The sequence below is a fragment of the Symphalangus syndactylus genome, chromosome 12 (assembly GCF_028878055.3).
Source record: "Symphalangus syndactylus isolate Jambi chromosome 12, NHGRI_mSymSyn1-v2.1_pri, whole genome shotgun sequence".
NCBI classification, from domain to species: domain Eukaryota; kingdom Metazoa; phylum Chordata; class Mammalia; order Primates; family Hylobatidae; genus Symphalangus; species Symphalangus syndactylus.
Window position 1 is genome coordinate 82,446,936 of NC_072441.2, and position 19,957 is coordinate 82,466,892.

General features: G+C 41.0%; 1 protein-coding gene across 5 annotated transcripts in view; it reads right to left on the bottom strand.

The window, feature by feature from the left end:
• NUP210L (nucleoporin 210 like) overlaps window positions 1–19,957 on the bottom strand; it is a 156,118-nt gene that overhangs the window by 54,824 nt on the left and 81,337 nt on the right. For 4 of the 5 annotated variants that reach the window (XM_063626389.1, XM_063626387.1, XM_063626388.1 and 1 more), the window contains exons 17-22: window positions 13,562–13,754; window positions 5,220–5,308; window positions 4,272–4,376; window positions 3,870–3,971; window positions 1,882–2,010; window positions 1,411–1,538 (exon numbers count right to left, since the gene is read on the bottom strand). In XM_063626389.1, the coding sequence (XP_063482459.1) occupies window positions 1,411–1,538; window positions 1,882–2,010; window positions 3,870–3,971; window positions 4,272–4,376; window positions 5,220–5,308; window positions 13,562–13,754 (746 nt within the window). The remainder of the gene's footprint in view (window positions 1–1,410; window positions 1,539–1,881; window positions 2,011–3,869; window positions 3,972–4,271; window positions 4,377–5,219; window positions 5,309–13,561; window positions 13,755–19,957) is intronic. The other variant, XM_063626385.1, reaches the window with a different exon arrangement.

Below are 19,957 nucleotides of genomic sequence, written 5' to 3' on the forward strand. Positions count from 1 at the left end.
CAGGGTCTTACTCTGTTGCCCAGGCTGGAGTGCAGTGGCATGATCTCAGCTCATTGCAGCCTCAACCTCCCAGACTCAAGGTATCCTCCCACCTCAGCTTCCTGAGTAACTGGGACTACAGGCACATACCACTACGCCTGGCTAATTTTCTTTTTTTTTTTTTTTTTTTTTTTTTTTTCTTTTTTTTTTTGAGACGGAGTCTCGCTCTGTCACCCAGGCTGGAGTGCAGTGGCACGATCTCGGCTCGCTGCAAGCTCCGCCTCCCGGGTTCACGCCATTCTCCTGCCTCAGCCTCTCCGAGTAGCTGGGACTACAGGCGCCCACAACCACGCCCGGCTAATTTTTTGTATTTTTAGTAGAGACGGGGTTTCACCATGTTAGCCAGGATGGTCTCGATCTCCTGACCTCGTGATCCGCCCGCCTCAGCCTCCCAAAGTGCTGGGATTACAAGCGTGAGCCACCACGCCCGGCCGCGCCTGGCTAATTTTCTAATTTTTTGTAGAGCCAGGGTCTCACTGTGTTGCCTAGACTGGTCTTGAATTTTGGATTCAAGCAATCCTCCTGCCACAGCCTCCCATCATGCTGGGATTGGAGCATGAGTCGCCACACTTGGCCAAGATCAGGTTCTGAAAGTGGCCAGTGGTGCATCTTTCCAAGGTGTTTAACATTTTCTGCTCATTTTAACTCTGGTTAGGGGGAATTGCCAGAAAATAAATTTCCAGAGTGAAGACAAATTTCAAGCGAATGGTGGAAGGCTCCTGAGAGGCAAAAATTTGTTCTAAGGCTCCAGAGGAATAAGGGCAATATAAAAATAGACAGGTAAAATTGCAAATACTAAATTGCCTGAAATTCCTGAATTTCTCCTTTCTCAGAGGGGAATACCAGTACCTCTGCCTCTAAATATATTTTTGAAGGGTTCTCTAGCCTGAAGCACCCCCAAAAGATATCATCCAAGGAGAGGTTTCAGAAAATGGAAATATTAACGACATATGACCTTAGCCCCCAAACAAGGCATCTGAGGACCTCAAATGTGTGTGTGTGTGTGTGTGTGTGTGTGTGTGTGTATTTTAAGAGATGTAGGCCTTGCTATGTTGCCCAGGCTGGAGTGCAGTGGCTATTCACAGGCACAATTATATTACAGTGCGCTAGAGCCTCCAACTCCTAGGCTCAAGTGAGTCTCCTGCCCTAGCCTCCTGAGTAGCTGGGACTACAGGCATGTACCCTCATGCCAGGCTCAAATGGGTATTTTGTAGAGAGCTGAATATGGGAAGAGAGTATGGGCTGAAATGTATTCTAACAAAAAATGAATGGAGAAAATCTGAAATAATCTAAGGGAAAGCTGACCAGGTTACTAGGAGGGAGAGTCTTATGATATGCATAGTGGGAAGGAAGTATTGAAATGGTACTTACGTCAGGGTGACAATGGCAGAAGCCAACTGCAGTTTGAGTTCCATGTTTCTGAAGTATTTATTTTGGAATGGGTGTTTGGAAGAGCCAAGAACTCTCACAGTCACTAACACAGTTTTGCCTATTTCAACCTAGTAGTTAAAAAGAAAAAGATTTTAGTAAAGGTGTCTCATTCACCAATGGCAGTCTAACTCTTAGAGGGCAGTGTACTTTTTTTTTCTTTCATGCTAAATGATCCTGGTTAGCCTTCAATCAAATAAGCTTAATCTATGTGTATTAAGTTGTTTTTTAACAGTCTATTTATCTTCATCTGTTTAATGTTGAAATGTTGTTCTTTAAGGGCAGGTATTTGCATTAACATTACCAGAAGTTCTGGTATACACACACAGTAGCTGAGCAGAGACTATATTAAGGAATGCTGGGGAGTGAGAATAAGGCTTGCTTAATTTCTGAGATAAAGCAAACATGTCTCACCTTATCAATCAGATCAAGCTCCAGCTCTTGTATGTCTGACACCCTGAGGTGGGCTGTTGCTGGACCCAAGAAAGCCAAACAAAGATCATAGACCTCCAAGATAAGAAATCCAGGATGTAATGGAACTAACTAGAAGTAAGAAGATGGTAGCTGGATAAAGAAGCAAACATGCTCCAAGCATAATCAAAGCAACTATTTTCACCCAAAGCAGAATAGACAACATCTTGCTTTCTTTGAACTGGGGACTCTCAGACATCACGTAACATTATTCAGGCATAGCATAATATGTACACTTAACGTGATGTTTCCGATCATGGCAAAATCTGTACTTGAACAAATATAGGTTGGGCGCAGTGGCTCATGCCTATAATCCCAGCACTTTGGGAGGCCGAGGCAGGAGGATCACTTGAGCCCAGGAGTTCAAGAACAGTCTGGGGAACAAAGCAAAATCCTGGTCTCCATAAAAACTTTTAAAAAAATTAGCAAGGCTGGGCTTGGTGGCACATGCCTGTAATCCCAGCACTTTGAGAGGCTGAGGCAAGAGGATTGCTTGAGCCCTGGAGTTTGAGACAAGCCTGGGCAACACGGTGAAACTCTGTCTTTACCCAAAACAAAACAAAACAAAAATTAGCTGGGCACAGTGGTCCGTGCCTGTAGTCCCAGTTACTCAGGAGGCTGAGGGAGGATCACTTGAACTTGGGAGGTTGAGGATGCAGTGAGTTGAGATTGTGCCACTGCACTTCAGCCTGGGAAACAGAGTGTCTCAAAAAAATATATATATATCTGGGCATGGTGGCACACACCTATAATCCCGGCTACTCAGGAGGCTGAGGTGGGAGGATCACTTGAATCTAGGAGTTCAAGGCTACAGTGAGCTATGATCATGCCACGCACTCCAGCCTGAGCAACAGAGTGAGACCCTACCTCTACCAAACAAAATGAAACAAAAACAAATAGTAAGAGCAGAATTTATGTTGACTGAATTCAAGCAGAATCCAACATACATATTCAGATTCTCAATTATGAATAGGGAAAGGATGTCATGAAGAAAAATCACATGGATTTATGCCACAATCACTAGTAGGGGGAGAAAGCATTGGGCCAGCTAACACTGTTTTTTCTTTGTGCTACAGTTTCTGCACAATAGCATGTTTTTTTCACATCAGTTGTACCTCAGTCTTCCCTTTTTAAAACATATATTATGACTAGGGTAAGTTAAATTACTTTAAGCTCTTAGAAAGGAACTACATACATATATTAATATATAGTATTATTTTTATTACTATAAATCAACTAAAAATAAATCCTTTGGCATACTGACTATGGAGTTAGGTTAATGTTTTGAGTTGTCATGTCCTGGCTGAAAACATCATATATTCGTGTTATAGAGTCAACAGTGGTCTGGCGCAGTTGCTCACACCTGCAATCCTAGCACTTTGGGCAGATCACTTGAGGTCAAGAGTTCAAGACCAGCCTGGCCAACATGGTAAAACCCTATCTCTACTAAAAATACAAAAATTAGCCAGACATGGTGGTGGGCTCCTGCAATCCCAGCTACTCAGGAGGCTGAGGCAGAAGAATTGCTTGAACCTGGGAGGTAGAGGTTGCAGTGAGCCAAGATCGCACCACTGCACTCCAGCCCAGGCAACAGAGCAAGACTCTATCTCAATAAATAAATAAATAAATAAATAAAGTCAATAGTATATTTAAATATTTAAGTATCTACACAGATGTGTGCTTTTAAACTTATAAAAATGAAACTTCTTTTAACAGAAATCTTCTAACTGAGATCTCTTATACTGTCTCTGTTCAACCAGAAGCAAAAAAAGCGCTCCCTTTTGGTTGAAGAATCTATATAGGTTAAAGAAAGAAAGAAAGGAAAATGTTACTTCTGTAACAAGTTTTAGACACAAAATGGAATTTTTCCAGTCTCCTCAGAATGAGCTTTGGCCTGAGACCATCAATCTGGGACTGTCTGTAGAGCTCACCTCAACAGAGCTTTCTGCTTCCATGTAAATGATGGTGACAACATCTTGCTCACTGCTGTTGACTAAAAAATAACCAGATCCTTCCACAAGGCTAAATATTTCCTATGGAAAAATCAGACAAACAATATTCTGTTTGCTTCTGTTTATAAATAGCTCAAAGGAAATAATTTCTACCTACCTAAGAAAGAATATGGGATAAAAAGATTAAAGTGAATAGACAAAAGACAAAATACAATTATTAAGGTACGATTTTTAAGGACAGTGAAACTATTATATATGTGTTTTACATATATGTATCAATTATTTTTAACACATAGGTGAGCTTTTTAATTGTTATGCTATTAATTTTAATAACTTCCCCTCCAATATGATTCCATTTAACTAGACTCCTACAGCTTCTACCTTCACATCAGGGTGGTTATAGATGGTGGCATTCTCAGGCACTACAGCTACATCATCTACCAGGAGCAGTTCCACATCTATAGATCTGGGCAAGTTGGAAATTTCCTAGAAATATAATAAGAACCACAAAAGTGAATATAAACATCTAATTCTTGGCCGGGCACGGTGGCTCACACTTGTAATCCCACCACTTTGGGAGGGTGAGGCAGACGGATCACCTGAGGTCAGGAGTTTGAGACCAGCCTGGCTAACATGGTGAAACCCCATCTCTACTAAAAACACAAAAATTAGCCAGGCATGGTGGTGGGTGCCAGTAATCCCAGCTAGTTGGGAGGATGAGGCAGGAGAATTGCTTGAACCCGGGAGGCAGAGGTTGCAGTAAGCCAAGATCATGTCACTGCACTCCATCCTGGGTGACAGAGCGAGACTTCATCTCAAATAATAATAATAATAATAATATCAATGTCTAATTCTTCAGCTCTATGGGAGAAGTTTCCAGGACTCTCTCAAGTGCCAAAAATAACATAATTACAGAGGTATATAGTCTCAGCTTTATGTAAGTTGTACAACTTTTTTTTTTTTTTTTTTTTGAGATAGTGTCTCGCTCTGTCACCCAGGCTGGAGTGCAGTGGCGCGATCTCGGCTCACTACAACCTCCACTTCCCAGGTTCAGGCGATTCTTCTGCCTCAGCCTCCTGAGTAGCTGGGATTATAGGCGCCCGCCACCACGCCCGGCTAATTTTTTGTATTTTTAGTAGAGACAGGGTTTCGCTGTGTTGGCCAGGATGGTCTTGATTTCCTGACCTTGTGATCCACCCACCTCGGCCTCCCAAAGTGCTGGGATTAAAGGCGTGAGCCACTGTGCCCGGCCAGTTGTACAACTTTTAAAGAAGAGCTTTACATTCCCATTATTTAATTTATATTTCTTGTATTATAATCTCTACTCACTTTCGGGCGTTTCTTCTCTGAATAGCCCACAAAATTGACTCCAATGAGTACAGTCCCTTTTATCTGATGTACTTTAAGGATCTGATGACCTGGAAACATGCAGAAAAATACCCTGTGAGAAACAATAACATGTAGAATACGCACGTGTTTCTAGAAAATCACATTCTGCCACAGTTTTTCCAAATGGTGCCTTATTGCAGGGGAGGAAAAACTCTCAATGGGGAAATACACAAGAAAAAACTGTTTTTTGTTTTTGTTTTGAGACAGAGTGTCTCTGTGTTGCCCAGGCTGAAGTGCAGTGACGTGATCTCAGCTCACCACAACCTCCCGGGTTCAAGCGATTCTCCTGCCTCAGCCTCCCAAGTAGCTGGGACTACAGGCACGTGCCACCATGCCTGGCTAATTTTTGTATTTTTAGTAGAGATGGGGTTTCACTACGTTGGCCAGGCTCGTCTCAAATTCCTGACCTCGTGATCTGCCCGCCTAGGCCTCCCAAAGTGCTGGGATTACAGACACGAGCCACCACGCCCGGCCTGAAAACTGGGTTTTTGTGCTGACCATGTCAACATGTACCCATATGACCCTAAGCAAACACTTTATCTCTTAGTTCCTTTATTAAATGAGGGACTGGGCCAGGCAAAATCTAAAATTCTTTCTAGCTTTGATGGTCTATGAGTCTAAAAATAGGCTGACAAGTGTAATTTTTTGTCCAATTTACAAATGGAAGTAAGAAAGGGATATAGTCTTTTGGGATCTTTCATCTTTCATTCTCCTAAACTGTTCTCTACATTTACATGTCATGTAAGTCACTTAACAAAGTTTTTAAATGGCTAACTGTTCTTAATTAGATCAATCCAAACTCCTTAAACTTGTATTTGAAGGCTTCCATATTCTGACTCTGCTTTAATCATTCATTTTTCTTTCTCTTTCTTTTCTTTCCTCTTTCTTCACCTTTCTCTCTCTTTTCTTTTTCCGTGTGTGTGTGTGTGTGTGTGTGTGTGTGTATGTGTATGTGACAGGGTCTCACTCTTCACCCAGGCTGAAGTGCAGTGGTGCAATCACAGTTTACTGCAACCTCTACCTACCCGGCTCAAGCAGTCCTCCCACCTCAGCCTCCCAAGTAGCTGGGACCCCAGGTGCACGTCAACATGCCTGGCTAATGTTTTGTAGAGATGGGGTCTTGCTATGTTAACCAGGCTGGTCTTGAACTTCTGAGCTCAAGTGATCCTCCTGCCTCAGCCTCCTAAAGTGCTGGGATTACAGGTGTGAGCTACTACACCTGGCCTTTTTTTCTTTTTTTAATTTAACAAACATGAATCTGCCACTTCACTTAGGTCAGTTTTAATTTTGTCCTCAATATATAATCATGCCTAAATCTGTGAGGCAGTTTCTCGTGATGCCACATTCATTCAACAAATATTTATTGAGGGCCTACTACATGCTAGCTGCTATGCTAGGTAATTAGAATACAGAAATTAAGAAGAAAACACAATCCTTGCCTTCGAAGAAACCCACAGTTTAGTGAGGGGAGACTGAGTAGTAAACCAATCACTGCAATACAGTGTGATAAGTGCTATTATAGAAGTATGCACAGAGCACATAGAGTATATAAGAGCACAAAGAAGGAATATTTACTTCAGATTGGGAATATAGAGGGACAGAAAACTCCTAGGTTCCCTAGAGGAAGATTTCAGCCCAGTGAAGATGCGAGAAAAGCATGTTTTAAGAAAATAGAACATATGCAATATATGCAAAGGAAAGGAGAATGACAAGCCTTGTCATAGCTAGGGATCTAAAGTTGTTGAGGGTGAGAAAAATACAGAATATGTGTGGATAGTAATAAGAGGTGAAACCAAAGAAGTAAACAGGGTCAGTCTGTTAAGCCACAACGTACAAATTTTACCCTGAAAGAATGGGGAGTCTCTGAAGACAATATGGTGACAGTATAGTCAGTGGTCAGGACTACGGGCTTCGATGTCAGAGAGCTTGCTGCTTCATCTATTTACCTTTGTAATCTTAGGTCCTAAAACTGAGCCAGTTATAGTAAGAACTAAATAAATGTTTGATAAATCAATAAATTCACAAAATGGGGATAATAATACCAATCTTTCATGGTGGTTAGAAGATTATGTGAAAAAGTGTATAAAGTAGTTAGTGCAGTGCCTGGCATGTCATGAGAGTTCAGTAAATAGCAACCAAAAAAGGATTTTAAGAGAGATATTCAGACTTGTATTGTGAAGAAGAATCATCTTCCGGTGTAGAAGAAAGTGGTACAAAAGCTAACTTTTAGATTTCTGGTATGAGCATTTGGGTAGATGTAGAACCATTCAATGTAATAGAGAGCACTAAAATACATATATTATATATATGTATGATATGGTATATTATACATAATATGTATATATTATACATAAATTATATAACATGTCTACATATTTTATATGCATAAAATATATTAAATAATATTTTATTATTTTTTAATAGAGGTGGTAGGGGGTCTCACTACGTTGCCCAGGCTGGTCTTGCACTCTTGGGCTTAAGTGACTCTCTTGCCTCAGTTTCCCAAAGGGCTAAGATTACAGGTATGGGCCATTGTACCTGGCCTAAATAGTTATATTAATGGTCCACAGTGAATCATGCCTGCTGGTATCCATGCCTTTGTGTAGTCCCACCCACCTTGACTCTGGTTTTTGTCAGGTGACTTACATTAGTGAATGGGACATCAGCAAATATGACACAAGCAGAAGCTTAATAAGCACTTGGGCATGAGGGCTTGTTGCCCTTTTAGAACCTCATCTATGCCTCGTGCCTCTCTGACTTAGTCTCACTCACCTTCTTGAGCTCATTCTTGCTATTTCCTCTTCCTGTCACCACTTCAGGTCTCAGCATAAATGTCACTTTCTTAGGGTAGCCTCGCCTGTTCAAGACGAGGTTAGGTCCCCCTGAAGCTCTCAAGTCTTCCTGTATTTGCACTTAACACAGTTGTAATGTTTAAAGTCTGCCTTCTCCAGCGATAGTCTGCCTTAGACTATAAGTATATTAGGGCAGAAGCCATGTCTGTCTCATTCATCATCTCCAGTGCCTAGCAGAGGACCTTACATGTTGCCATTCAATAAATATTTACTAACAAATAAATAATATTAGGAAAATAGTAGGCAGTCAATACATTTTAAAATTGAGTCAGGCACTGGGCACGGTGGCTCACGCCTGTAATCCCAGCACTTTGGAAGGCCGAGGCAGGCAGATCACTTGAGGTCAAGAGTTTGAGACCAGCCTGGTCAAGATGGTGAAACCCTGTCTCTACTAAAAATTTAGCCGGGCGAGGTGGTGCAGGCCTGTCAGCCCAGCTACTCGGGAGGCTGAGGCAGGAGAATCGCTTGAAACCGGGAGGTAGAGGTTGCAATGAGCTGAGATCGCGCCACTGCACTCCAGCCTAGGAGACAGAGCGAGATTCCATCTCAGTAAATAAATAAATAAATAAATAAATAAATAAATAAATAAAATAAAATAAAATAAAATCAGGCACAATGGCTCATGCCTGTAATCCTAGCACTTTGAGAGGCTGAGGTAGGAGGATCACTTCAGGCCAGGAGTTTGAGACCAGTTTGGGCAACGTAGTGAGAACCTGTCTCTACAAAAAATTAAAAAATTAGCTGATCTTGGTGGCATGCACCTACAGTCCTAGCTACTAGGGCAGCTGAGGCAGGAGGATCACTTCAGTCCAAGAGTTTGAGGTTATAGTAAGCTATGATCTGCTCTACTGCTCTCCAGCCTGGGAGACAGAATAATATCCTGTCTCTAAAGAAAAATAAATATATTTTAAAATTAATTTAATTTTATGTTCTTGTAAGAAATGTTGGCCCCTCAGCCCTAGCTTTGTAAACAAGGAAAACTACCTTCATGTTTTCTAAAAAATACAAGAGTCAAAGATAAAAGGTGATATGTGATAAAATCTAAAATAAAACTCTTGCCCATAAGAAAATATTTAGGGCTGGGTGTGGCAGCTCATACCTGTAATACTAGCACTTTGGGAGGCCGAGGCAGGTGGATTGCCTGAGCTCAGGAGCTCGAGACCACCTTGGGCAACATGGTGAAACCTGGTCTCTACTAAAATACAAAAAATTAGCTGGGCATGGTGGCACGTGCCTGTAGTCCCAGCTACTCAGGAGGCTGAGGCACAAGAATTGCTTGAATCCCAGAGGCAGAGGTTGCAGTAAGCCGAGATAGCACCATTGCACCCCAGCCTGGGCAACACAGTGACACAGTGAGACTCTGTCTCAAAAAAAAAAAAAAAAAAAAAAAGAAGGAAAGAAAATAAGTGTAGAAACACTCAGATATATGATTAAGAAACTCATTCAAAATCGCACAACTACATGGAAACTGAACAACCTGCTACTGAATGACTACTGGGTAAACAACGAAATGAAGGCAGAAATAAACATGTTCTTTGAAATTAATGAGAACAAAGATACAACATACCAGAATCTCTGGGACATATTTAAAGTAGTGTGTAGAGGGAAATTTATAGCACTAAATGCCCACAAGAGAAAGCAGGAAAGATCTAAAATCGACACCCTAACATCACAATTGAAAGAACTAGAGAAGCAAGAGCAAACAACTCAAAAGCTAGCAGAAGGCAAGAAATAACTAAGATCAGAGCAGAACTGAAGGAGATAGAGACCCAAAAAACCCTTCAAAAAATCAATGAATCCCCGGGCATGGCGGCTCAAGCCTGTAATCCCAGCACTTTGGGAGGCCGAGGCGGGCAGATCAGCAGGTCGGGAGATTGAGAACATCCTGGCTAACACGGTGAAACCCCGTCTCTACTAAAAATACAAAAAATTGGCCGGGCGCGGTGGCGGGCACCTGTAGTCCCAGCTACTCAGGAGGCTGAGGCAGGAAAATGGCATGAACCCGGGAGGCAGAGCTTGCAGTGAACTGAGATAGTGCCACTGCACTCCGGCTTGGGCGAAAGAGCGAGACTCCGTCTCAAAAAAAAAAAAAAATCAATGAATCCAGGAGCTGGTTTTTTTGAAAAGATCAACAAAATTGATAGACCACTAGAAAAACTAATAAAGAAGAAAAGAGAGAAGAATCAAATAGACGCAATAAAAAATGATAAAGAGGACATCACCACCAATCCCACAGAAATACAAACTACCATCAGAGAATACTATAAACACCTCTACGCAAATAAACTAGGAAATCTAGAAGAAATGGATAAATTCCTGGATACATACACCATCCCAAGACTAAACCAGGAAGAAGCTGAATCACTGAATAGACCAATAACAGGCTCTGAAATTGAGGCAATAATTAATAGTCTACCAACCAAAAAAAGTCCAGGACCAGACGGATTCACAGCTGAATTCTACCAGAGGTACAAAGAGGAGCTGGTACCATTCCTTCTGAAACTTTTCCAATCAATAGAAAAAGAGGGAATCCTCCCTAACTCATTTTATGAGGCCAGCATCATCCTGATACCAAAGTCTGACAGAGACACAACAAAAAAAGAGAATTTTAGAACAATATCCCTGATGGACATTGATGCGAAAATCCTCAATAAAATACTGGCAAACCGAATCCAGCAGCACATCAAAAAGCTTATCCACCAAGATCAAGTTGGCTTTATCCCTAGGATGCAAGGCTGGTTCAACATATGCAAATCAATAAATGTAATCCATCACATAAACAGAACCAAAGACAAAAACCACATGACTATCTCAATAGTTGCAGAAAAGGCCTTCAACAAAATTCAACAGTCCTTCATGCTAAATACTCTTATTAAACTAGGTATTGATGGGACGTATCTCAAAATAATAAGAGCTATTTATGACAAACCCACCGCCAATATCATACTGAAATGGGCAAAAACTGGAAGCATTCCCTTTGAAAACTGACACAAGACAAGGATGCCCTCTCTCACCACTCCTATTCAACATAGTGTTGGAAGTTCTGGCCAGGACAATCAGGCAAGAGAAAGAAATAAAGGGTATTCAATTAGGAAAAGAGGAAGTCAAATTGTCCCTGTTTGCAGATGACATGATTGTATATTTAGAAAACCCCATCATCTCAGCCCAAAATCTCCTTAAGCTGATAAGCAACTTCAGCAAAGTCTCAGGATATAAAATCAATGTGCAAAAATCACAAGCATTCTTATACACCAATAACAGACAAACAGAGAGCCAAATCATGAGTGAACTCCCATTCACAATTGCTACAAAGACAATAAAATATCTAGGAATCCAACTTACAAGGGATGTGAAGGACCTCTTCAAGGAAAACTACAAACCACTGCTCAACAAAATAAAAGAGGATACAAACAAATGGAAGAACATTCCATGCTCATGGATAGGAAGAATCAATATCGTGAAAGTGGCCATACTGCCCAAGGTAATTTATAGATTTAATGCCATCCCCATCAAGCTACCAATGACTTTCTTCACAGAATTGGAAAAGTTCATATAGAACCAAAAAAGAGCCCTCATTGCCAAGACAATCCTAAGCAAAAAGGAGAAAGCTGGAGGCATCATGCTACCTGACTTCCAACTATACTACAAGGCTACAGTAACCAAAACAGCATGGTACTGGTACCAAAACAGAGATATAGACCAATGGAACAGAACAGGGGCCTCAGAAATAACACCACACATCTACAACCGTCTGATCTTTGACATACCTGACAAAAACAAGAAATGGGGAAAGGATTCCCTATTTAATACATGGTGCTGGGAAAACTGGCTAGCCATATGTAGAAAGCTGAAACTGGGTGGGGTACAGTGGCTCACACCTGTAATCCCAGCACTTTGGGGGGCCGAGGCAGGCAGATCATGAGGTCAGGAGATCGAGACCATCCTGGCTAACATGATGAAACCCCGTCTCTACTAAAAACACAAAAATTAGCTGGGTGTGGTGGCAGGCACCTGTAGTTCCAGCTACTCGGGAGGCTGAGGCAGGAGAATGGTGTGAACCCGGGAGGTGGAGCTTGCAGTGAGCCAAGATCGTGCCACTGCACTCCAGCCTGGGTGACAGAGCAAGACTCCATCTCAAAAAAAAAAAAAAGAAAGAAAGCTGAAACTGGATCCCTTCCTTACACCTTATCCAAAAATTAATTTATGATGGATTAAAGGCTTAAATGTTAGACCTAAAACCACAAAAACCCTAGAAGAAAACCTAGGCAATACCATTCAGGACATAGGCATGGGCAAGGACTTCATGACCAAAACACCAAAAGCAATGGCAACAAAAGCCAAAATAGACAAATGGGGTCTAATTAAACTAAAGAGCTTCTGCACAGCCAAAGAAACTACCATCAGAGTGAACAGGCAACCTACAGAATGGGAAAGAATTTCTGCAATTTACCCATCTGACAAAGGGCTAATATCCAGAATCCACAAAGAACTTAAACAAATTTACAAGGAAAAAATCAAACAACCCCATCAAAAAGTGGGCAAAGGATATGAACAGACACTTTTCAAAAAAAGACATTCATGCAACCAACAGACACATGAAAAAATGCTCATCATCACTGGCCATCAGAGAAATGCAAATCAAAACCACAATGAGATACCATCTCATACCAGTTAGAATGGCGATCATTAAAAAGTCAGGAAACAACAGATGCTGGAGAGGATGTGGAGAAATAGGAACGCTTTTACACTGTTGGTGGGACTGTAAACTAGTTCAACCATTGTGGAAGACAGTGTGGCAATTCCTCAAGGATCTAGAACTGGAAATACCATTTGACCCAGCCATCCCATTACTGGGTATATACCCAAAGGATTATAAATCATGCTACTATAAAGACACATGCACATGTATGTTTATTGCAGCACTATTCACAATAGCAAAGACCTGGAACCAACCCAAATGTCCATCAATGATAGACTGGATTAAGAAAATGTGGCACATATACACCATGGAATACTATGCAGCCATAAAAAAGGATGAGTTCGTGTCCTTTGTAGGGACATGGATGAAGCTGGAAACCATCATTCTGAGCAAACTATCACAAGGACAGAAAACCAAACACCACATATTCTCACTCAGAGGTGGGAATTGAACAATGAGAACACTTGGACACAGGGCGGGGAACATCACACACCAGGGGCTATCATGGGGTGGGGGGATGGGGGAGGGATGGCATTAGGAGAAATACCTAATGTAAATGACAAGTTAATGGGTGCAGCAAACCAACATGGCACATGTATACATATGTAACAAACCTGCACATTGTGCCCATGTACCCTAGAACTTAAAGCAAAAAACAAAACAAAACAAAACAAACAAACAAACAAAAAAACACTCAGGTATACTAAAAGACTTGTATATTTTCACAATACCATGTAACCGGGTCTGCCCACTGCCATCATCTTTTGCTACCATTTCCACTGATTTATAATCTTCGAAATGGGCTAGTGTTTCATTGGAGGATTTCCATTCTAGTATTAGCGAACTGAAATTATCAAACTTTCTCCTATGTTGATCAAACACTGCTAGTTCCAGGACTGTGTCCCTCAGTCTTGATACAGGAATCTGCATTAAAATAAAAAGTAATAAAACAACAATTTAAAAATCAATAGCCTAAGGAGTAGTAAGATATCTCTAAAGCTAGGAATCGAGTTTTCTCTCAATATTTTTACCTTAAAAATTTGCAAACTTGTAGCTATTGAAAGAACAATATAATAAATACCTATATACATACACTTCACCTGGATTCACCAGTTCTTAATATTTAGTTACATTGCCTTTTCTCTCTCTCCCTCTCCTTCCTCACCTTCCACATATGGCTGTTATTTTGTTTTGTTGATGTAGGCATCATTGCACTTCACCCCTAAGTATTTCAGCATGTATCCTAAGAATATGAGAACATTCCGCTATGTAAGAAACAGGATATCACACATAATAATATTAACACTAATTCAATGTCAGCAAATGTATAGTCAATATTTTCATTCCCCAAAATGTTGCCCCAAAATGTTTTTATATGTTTTTTAGTTGAGATCTAGAAATTAATCAAGGTGTATGTATGCATTGTATTTGATTGTTTACCTCTTTGGTATATTTTAATCTAGAAAAGGCACATTTGCCCTTTTTTGTTATTGTTTTTCATGCTATTGAATTTTTTGTAAAGTCCAGGCCAGTTTTTGTTTTGTTTTGTTTTGTTTTTGTTTTTTTTTGAGACAGGGTCTCTCTCAGTTGCATGGGCTGGAGCATAGCAGTGTGACCACGGCTCATTACGGCCTCAACCTTCCAGGCTCAAGCCATCCTCCCAATTCAGTTGCCTGAGTAGCTAGGACTACAGGTGCGTGCCACCACACCTGGATACTTTTTTTTTAATTTTTATTAATTTTAATTTTTATTATTTTTTAATTGTTTTATTTCCATAAGTTTTTGGGGGAACAGGTGGTATTTGGTTATAAGAATAAGTTCTTTAGTGTTGATTTGTGAGATTCTGGTGCACCCATCACCCAAAAAGTATACAGTGGACCCGACATGTAGTCTTTTATCTCTTACCCTCCTCCACCTTTCCCCCTGAGTCCCCAAAGTCTATTGTGCCATTCTTTTGCCTTTGCATCCTCATAGTTTAGCTCCTACTTAATAGTAAGAGCACACGATGTTTGGTTTTCCATTCCTGAGCTACTTCACTTAGAATAATAGTCTCCAATCCCATCCAGGTTGCTGCAAATACCATCAATTCATTCCTTTTTTTTTTTTTTGAGATAGAGTCTTGCTCTGTCACCCAGGCTGGAGTGCAGTGGCACAATCTCGCCTCACTGCAACCTCCGCCTCCTGGGTTCAAGCAATTCTCCTGCCTCAGCCTCCCAAGTAGCTGGGATTACAGGTGCATGCCACTATGCCCAGCTAATTTTTTTGTATTTTTAGTAGAGACGGGATTTCACCGTGTTAGCCAGGATGGTCTCAATCTCCTGACCTTGTGATCTGCCCACCTTGGCCTCCCAAAGTGCTGAGATTACAGGCATAAGCCACCACACCCGGCCCTAATTCATTCCTTTTTATAGCTGAGTAGTATTCCATCGTGTGTGTGTGTGTGTGTATCACAGTTTCTTTATCCACTCGTTAATTGATGGGCATCTCAGTTGGTTCCACATTTTTGCAATTGCAAATTGTGCGCTATAAACATGTGTGTGCACGTATCTTTTTCATATAATGACTTCTTTTCCTCTGGGTAGCTACCCAGTAGTGGGATTGCTGGATCAAATGGTAGTTTTACTTTTAGTTCTTTAAGGAATCTCCACACTGTTTTCCATAGTGGTTGTACTAGTTTACATTCTCACCAGCAGCATAGAAGTGTTCCCTGTTCACCATATCTACACCAACATCTATTATTTTTTAATTTTAATTATGGCCATTCCTTTCTTTTTTTTTTTTTTTTTTTTTTGAGACGGAGTCTCGCTCTGTTGCCCAGGCTGGAGCGCAGTGATGAGATCTCGGCTCACTGCAAGCTCCACCTCCCGGGTTCATGCCATTCTCCTGCTTCAGCCTCCCGAGTAGCTGGGACTACAGGTGCCTGCCACCAGGACCGGCTAATTTTTTGTAGTTTTAGTAGAGACGGGGTTTCACCGTGTTAGCCAAGATGGTCTTGGTCTCCTGACCTCATGATCCGCCCGCCTCGACCTCCCAAAGTGTTGGGATTACAGGCGTGAGCCACCGCACCTGGAAATTATGGCCATTCTTGCAAACGAAAGCATAAAGTGGGGAAATGACACCCTATTTAACAAATGGTACTGGCATAACTGGCAAGCCACATGTAGGAGAATGAAACTGGGTCCTCATCCCTCACCTTATACAAAAATCAATTCGAGATGGATCAAGGATTTAAATCTAAGACTTGAAACTATAAAAATTCTAGAAGATAACATTGGAAAAACCCTTCTAGACATTGGCTTAGGCAAGGATTTCATGACCAAGAACCCAAAAGCAAATGCAATTAAAAAAAGATAAATAGCTGGAACTTAATTAAACTAAAGAGCTTTTGAGTAGCAAAAAGAACAGTCAGTAAACAGACAACCCACAGAGTGGGAGAAAATCTTCATGATCTATACATCTGACAAAGGACTAATATCCAGAATCTACAATGAACTCCAACAAATTAGCAAGAAAAAAACAAACAACCTCATCAAAAAGTGGGCTGAGGACATGAACAGACAACTCTCAAAAGAAAATATACAAATGGACAACAAACATATGAAAAAATGCTCAGCATCACTAATAATCAGGGAAATGCAAATCAAAATCACAATGTGATATCACCTTACTGCTGCAAGAATTTTTTTATTTTTTGTAGTGACGGGGTCTCACTGTGTTGCCAGGGCTGGTCTTGAACTCCTGGGCTCAAGCAATCCTCCCACCTTGGCCTCCCAAAGTATGAAACCCACATCCCTACAAAAAATAAAAAAGATTAGTCACGTATGATGGTGTGCACCTGTAGTTGCAGCTACTTGAGAAACTGAGGTGGAAGGATCGCTTGAGCCCAAGTTCAAGGTTACAGTGAGCTATGATTGCACCACTGCCCTCTACCCTAGGTGACAGAGTGAGACCATCTCAAATAAATAAATAAATAAGGGCCAGACGTGGTGGTTTACATCTGTAATCTCAGCACTTTGGGATGCCAAGGCGGGCGGATCACTTGAGGTCAGGAGTTCGAGACCAGCCTGGCTAACATGGCGAAACCTTGTCTCTACTAAAAATACAAAAATTAGCCGGGCTTGGTGGTGCATGCCTGTAATCCCAGCTACTCGGGAGGCTGAGGCATGAGAATCGCTTGAACCTGGGAGGTGGAGGTTGCAGTGAGCCGAGAATGCACCACTGCACTCCAGCCTGGGCGACAGAGTGAGACTCTGTCTAAATAAATAAATAAATAAATAAATTTAATGTTATACTGGAGCAGGCTCATAGGTAAGCTGATTGTTAGCATCTCTTGACAACTCTGAATAGTGATATCATATTGGTAACCTGAAATCGGCCATGATGGGAGTATTAACAACATAGAATTTGGCACATGTTACAAATTGGGTCCCCCTCAGTTTTTTTTTGTTGCTGTTTTTTGTTTTGGAGAGTCTGTTAAAAATTTACTTGCACATAATATCAGGTTGTACCACTATTAGTGATGCCAAATTTGATTATCTGCTGAAGGTGGTGACTGCCACTGGAGATCTCTCCAGTATAAAGGTATGGTTTCCCCTCCGTGGGTGATAATTTGAAATCTTGAGACTATCCCATTTCCCAACAAGCTTTCACCTACTAGTCTTAATATCCATTGATGATCTTTGCCAGGATCAATTATTACAAGGAGGATTACAAAATCATAAATTTCTAATTATATGATTCATTTTATACAAGCTGGTATTTTCCTGGAAAAGAGCATCCTTTTTTCTCTTTCATCCCTCCTTGTCTTCCTTCCTCAATTAATTTTTCTTCTCTTTCACCCTCCTTCTGTCTCTTTCTTCCTTCATTTTTCTCTTATAATCTTGAGCATGACTATGGGATCATGATTTTTTTTTCTTTTGAGACAGAGTCTCACTCTGTCACCCAGGCTGGAGTGCAGTGGCACAATCTCGGCTCACTGCAACCTCTGCCTCCCCAGTTCAAGTGATTCTCCTGCCTCAGCCTCCCTAGTAGCTGGGTCTACAGGCGCCTGCCACTACGCCTGGCTAATTTTTTGTGTACTTTTAGTAGAGACGGGGTTTCACTATGTTGGCCAGGCTGGTCTTGAACTCCTGACCTTGTGATCCACCTGCTTCAGCCTCCCAAAGTGCTAGGATTACAGGCGTGAGCCACCGCACCCCGCTGGGATCACGAATTTTTAGTTGATATTTCTGTCATTATTTTTTAAAAGATATATTTAAGGGGTACAAGTGCAGATTTCTTACATGCATGTATGACACAATGGTGAAGTCTGGGCTTTTACTGTAGTAAACATTGTACTCAATAGGTAATTTTTCAACCCTCTGCCATTATTTTTTGGATGCTCAAATTATCTACAGTTTAGACAGTAGGGGTCCCTTCAAGCCAGCTTCTTTTTGAGAAGTCACCATTACTCTGAGCACTTCTTTGCTTTCTAACACAAGTTGTTTGAGACTCATTGTGCACTTTCTCTATTGAGCTGGAATCAACTAGTTCTCCAAGATGCTCTGATTCATTTAAATGGGGACTAGTATTTAGAAACCCAGATGTTTGTACATCACTATTGGGTTGTAGGCCCTTTCAGTGAACAGAGCTTGTAAATAAAATTTGTTTTAAAAAAGTATGAGCTGTACAGCAATTTTAAAACATGTCTCTAAGCTCCCATATACATGTGAGACATACACACATATACATATATATACACACACATGTACACATTCTTTGACAAGATGACTCAATGACTCAACATCATAAATATTCCACTTATTCCAAGCTAATAAATAAATTTAACATAATCTCAATAAAAATACCAGGAACACAAATAAATATTTGCCAATAATTAGCTGACCATGAAGCTAACTAAGCAGAGACTTTCAGTGGCCACATAGGTCAAAGAGTACAGATGTTACAGAACTAGTTCAGAAAAGACACTAAATAAATGGTCTCAGCAAAAATAAAAAACACAAGCAGCCACAAAACCAGGGGAGGGGAAGAATCTGATTTCAGAGTTGCTACATTATATTATACAAAATGTTGAGTTTTTAACAAAAGATTATTAGAAATGTAAAGAAATAAGTATGGTCCACATATGAGAATAAAAGCAGTTTCCATAGAAACTGTCCTTGAGAATGCCCAGAGATTGAGCTTACAAGACAAATACTTCTTTTTTTTTTTTTTCTTTTTTGAGATGGAGTCTCACTTCATTGCCCAGGCTGGAGTGCAGTGATGCGATCATAGCTCATTGCATCCTCTGCCTCCTGGACTCAAGCAATCCTCCCACCTCAGCCTCCTAAGTAGCTGGGACTACAGGCATGCACCACCATGCATGGCTAATTTTTGTATTTTTGTAGAGATGGGGTTTTGCCATGTCACTCAGGCTGGTCTCGAACTCCTAGACTCAAAGGATCCGTCCACCTCAACCTCCCAACGTGCTGGAATTACAGGTATGAGCCACCATGCCTGGGCCAGACAAAGACTTCTTTTTTTTTTTTTGAAACAGAGTCTCACTCTGTTGCCAGGCTGGAGTGCAGTGGCACGATCTCAGCTCACTGCAACCTCCACCTCCCAGGTTCAAGCGATTCTCCTGCCTCAGCCTCCCTAGTAGCTGGGACTACAGGCGTGCGCCACCACGCCCGGGTAATTTTTGTATTTTTAGTAGAGACAGGGTTTCATCAGATTGGCCAGGATGGTCTTGAACTCCTGACCTCATGATCCACCCACCTCAGCCTCCCAAAGTGCTGGGATTACAGGCATGAGCCACTGCGCCTGGCCAAAGACTTCTAATTAACTTTATTGTCCAAAGAACTAAAGGTATTCACGTTTGAATAACTAAAGGAAAATACAAAAGTGGTATCATATTACATAGAGAATACCAATAAAGAGACAGAAGTTACAACAAAAAAAGAACCAAAAAGAAATTCTGAAGTTGAAAAGTACAATAATTGAAATGAAAAATTAACTAGAGGAATTCAACAGCAGATTTGAACAGGCTGAAGAAAGAATTGGAGAACTTGAAGCTAGGTCAACCGAGATTATTTAGTCTGATGAATAAAAAGAAAAAAGAATGAAAAAAAGAACAAACATCAGAGACC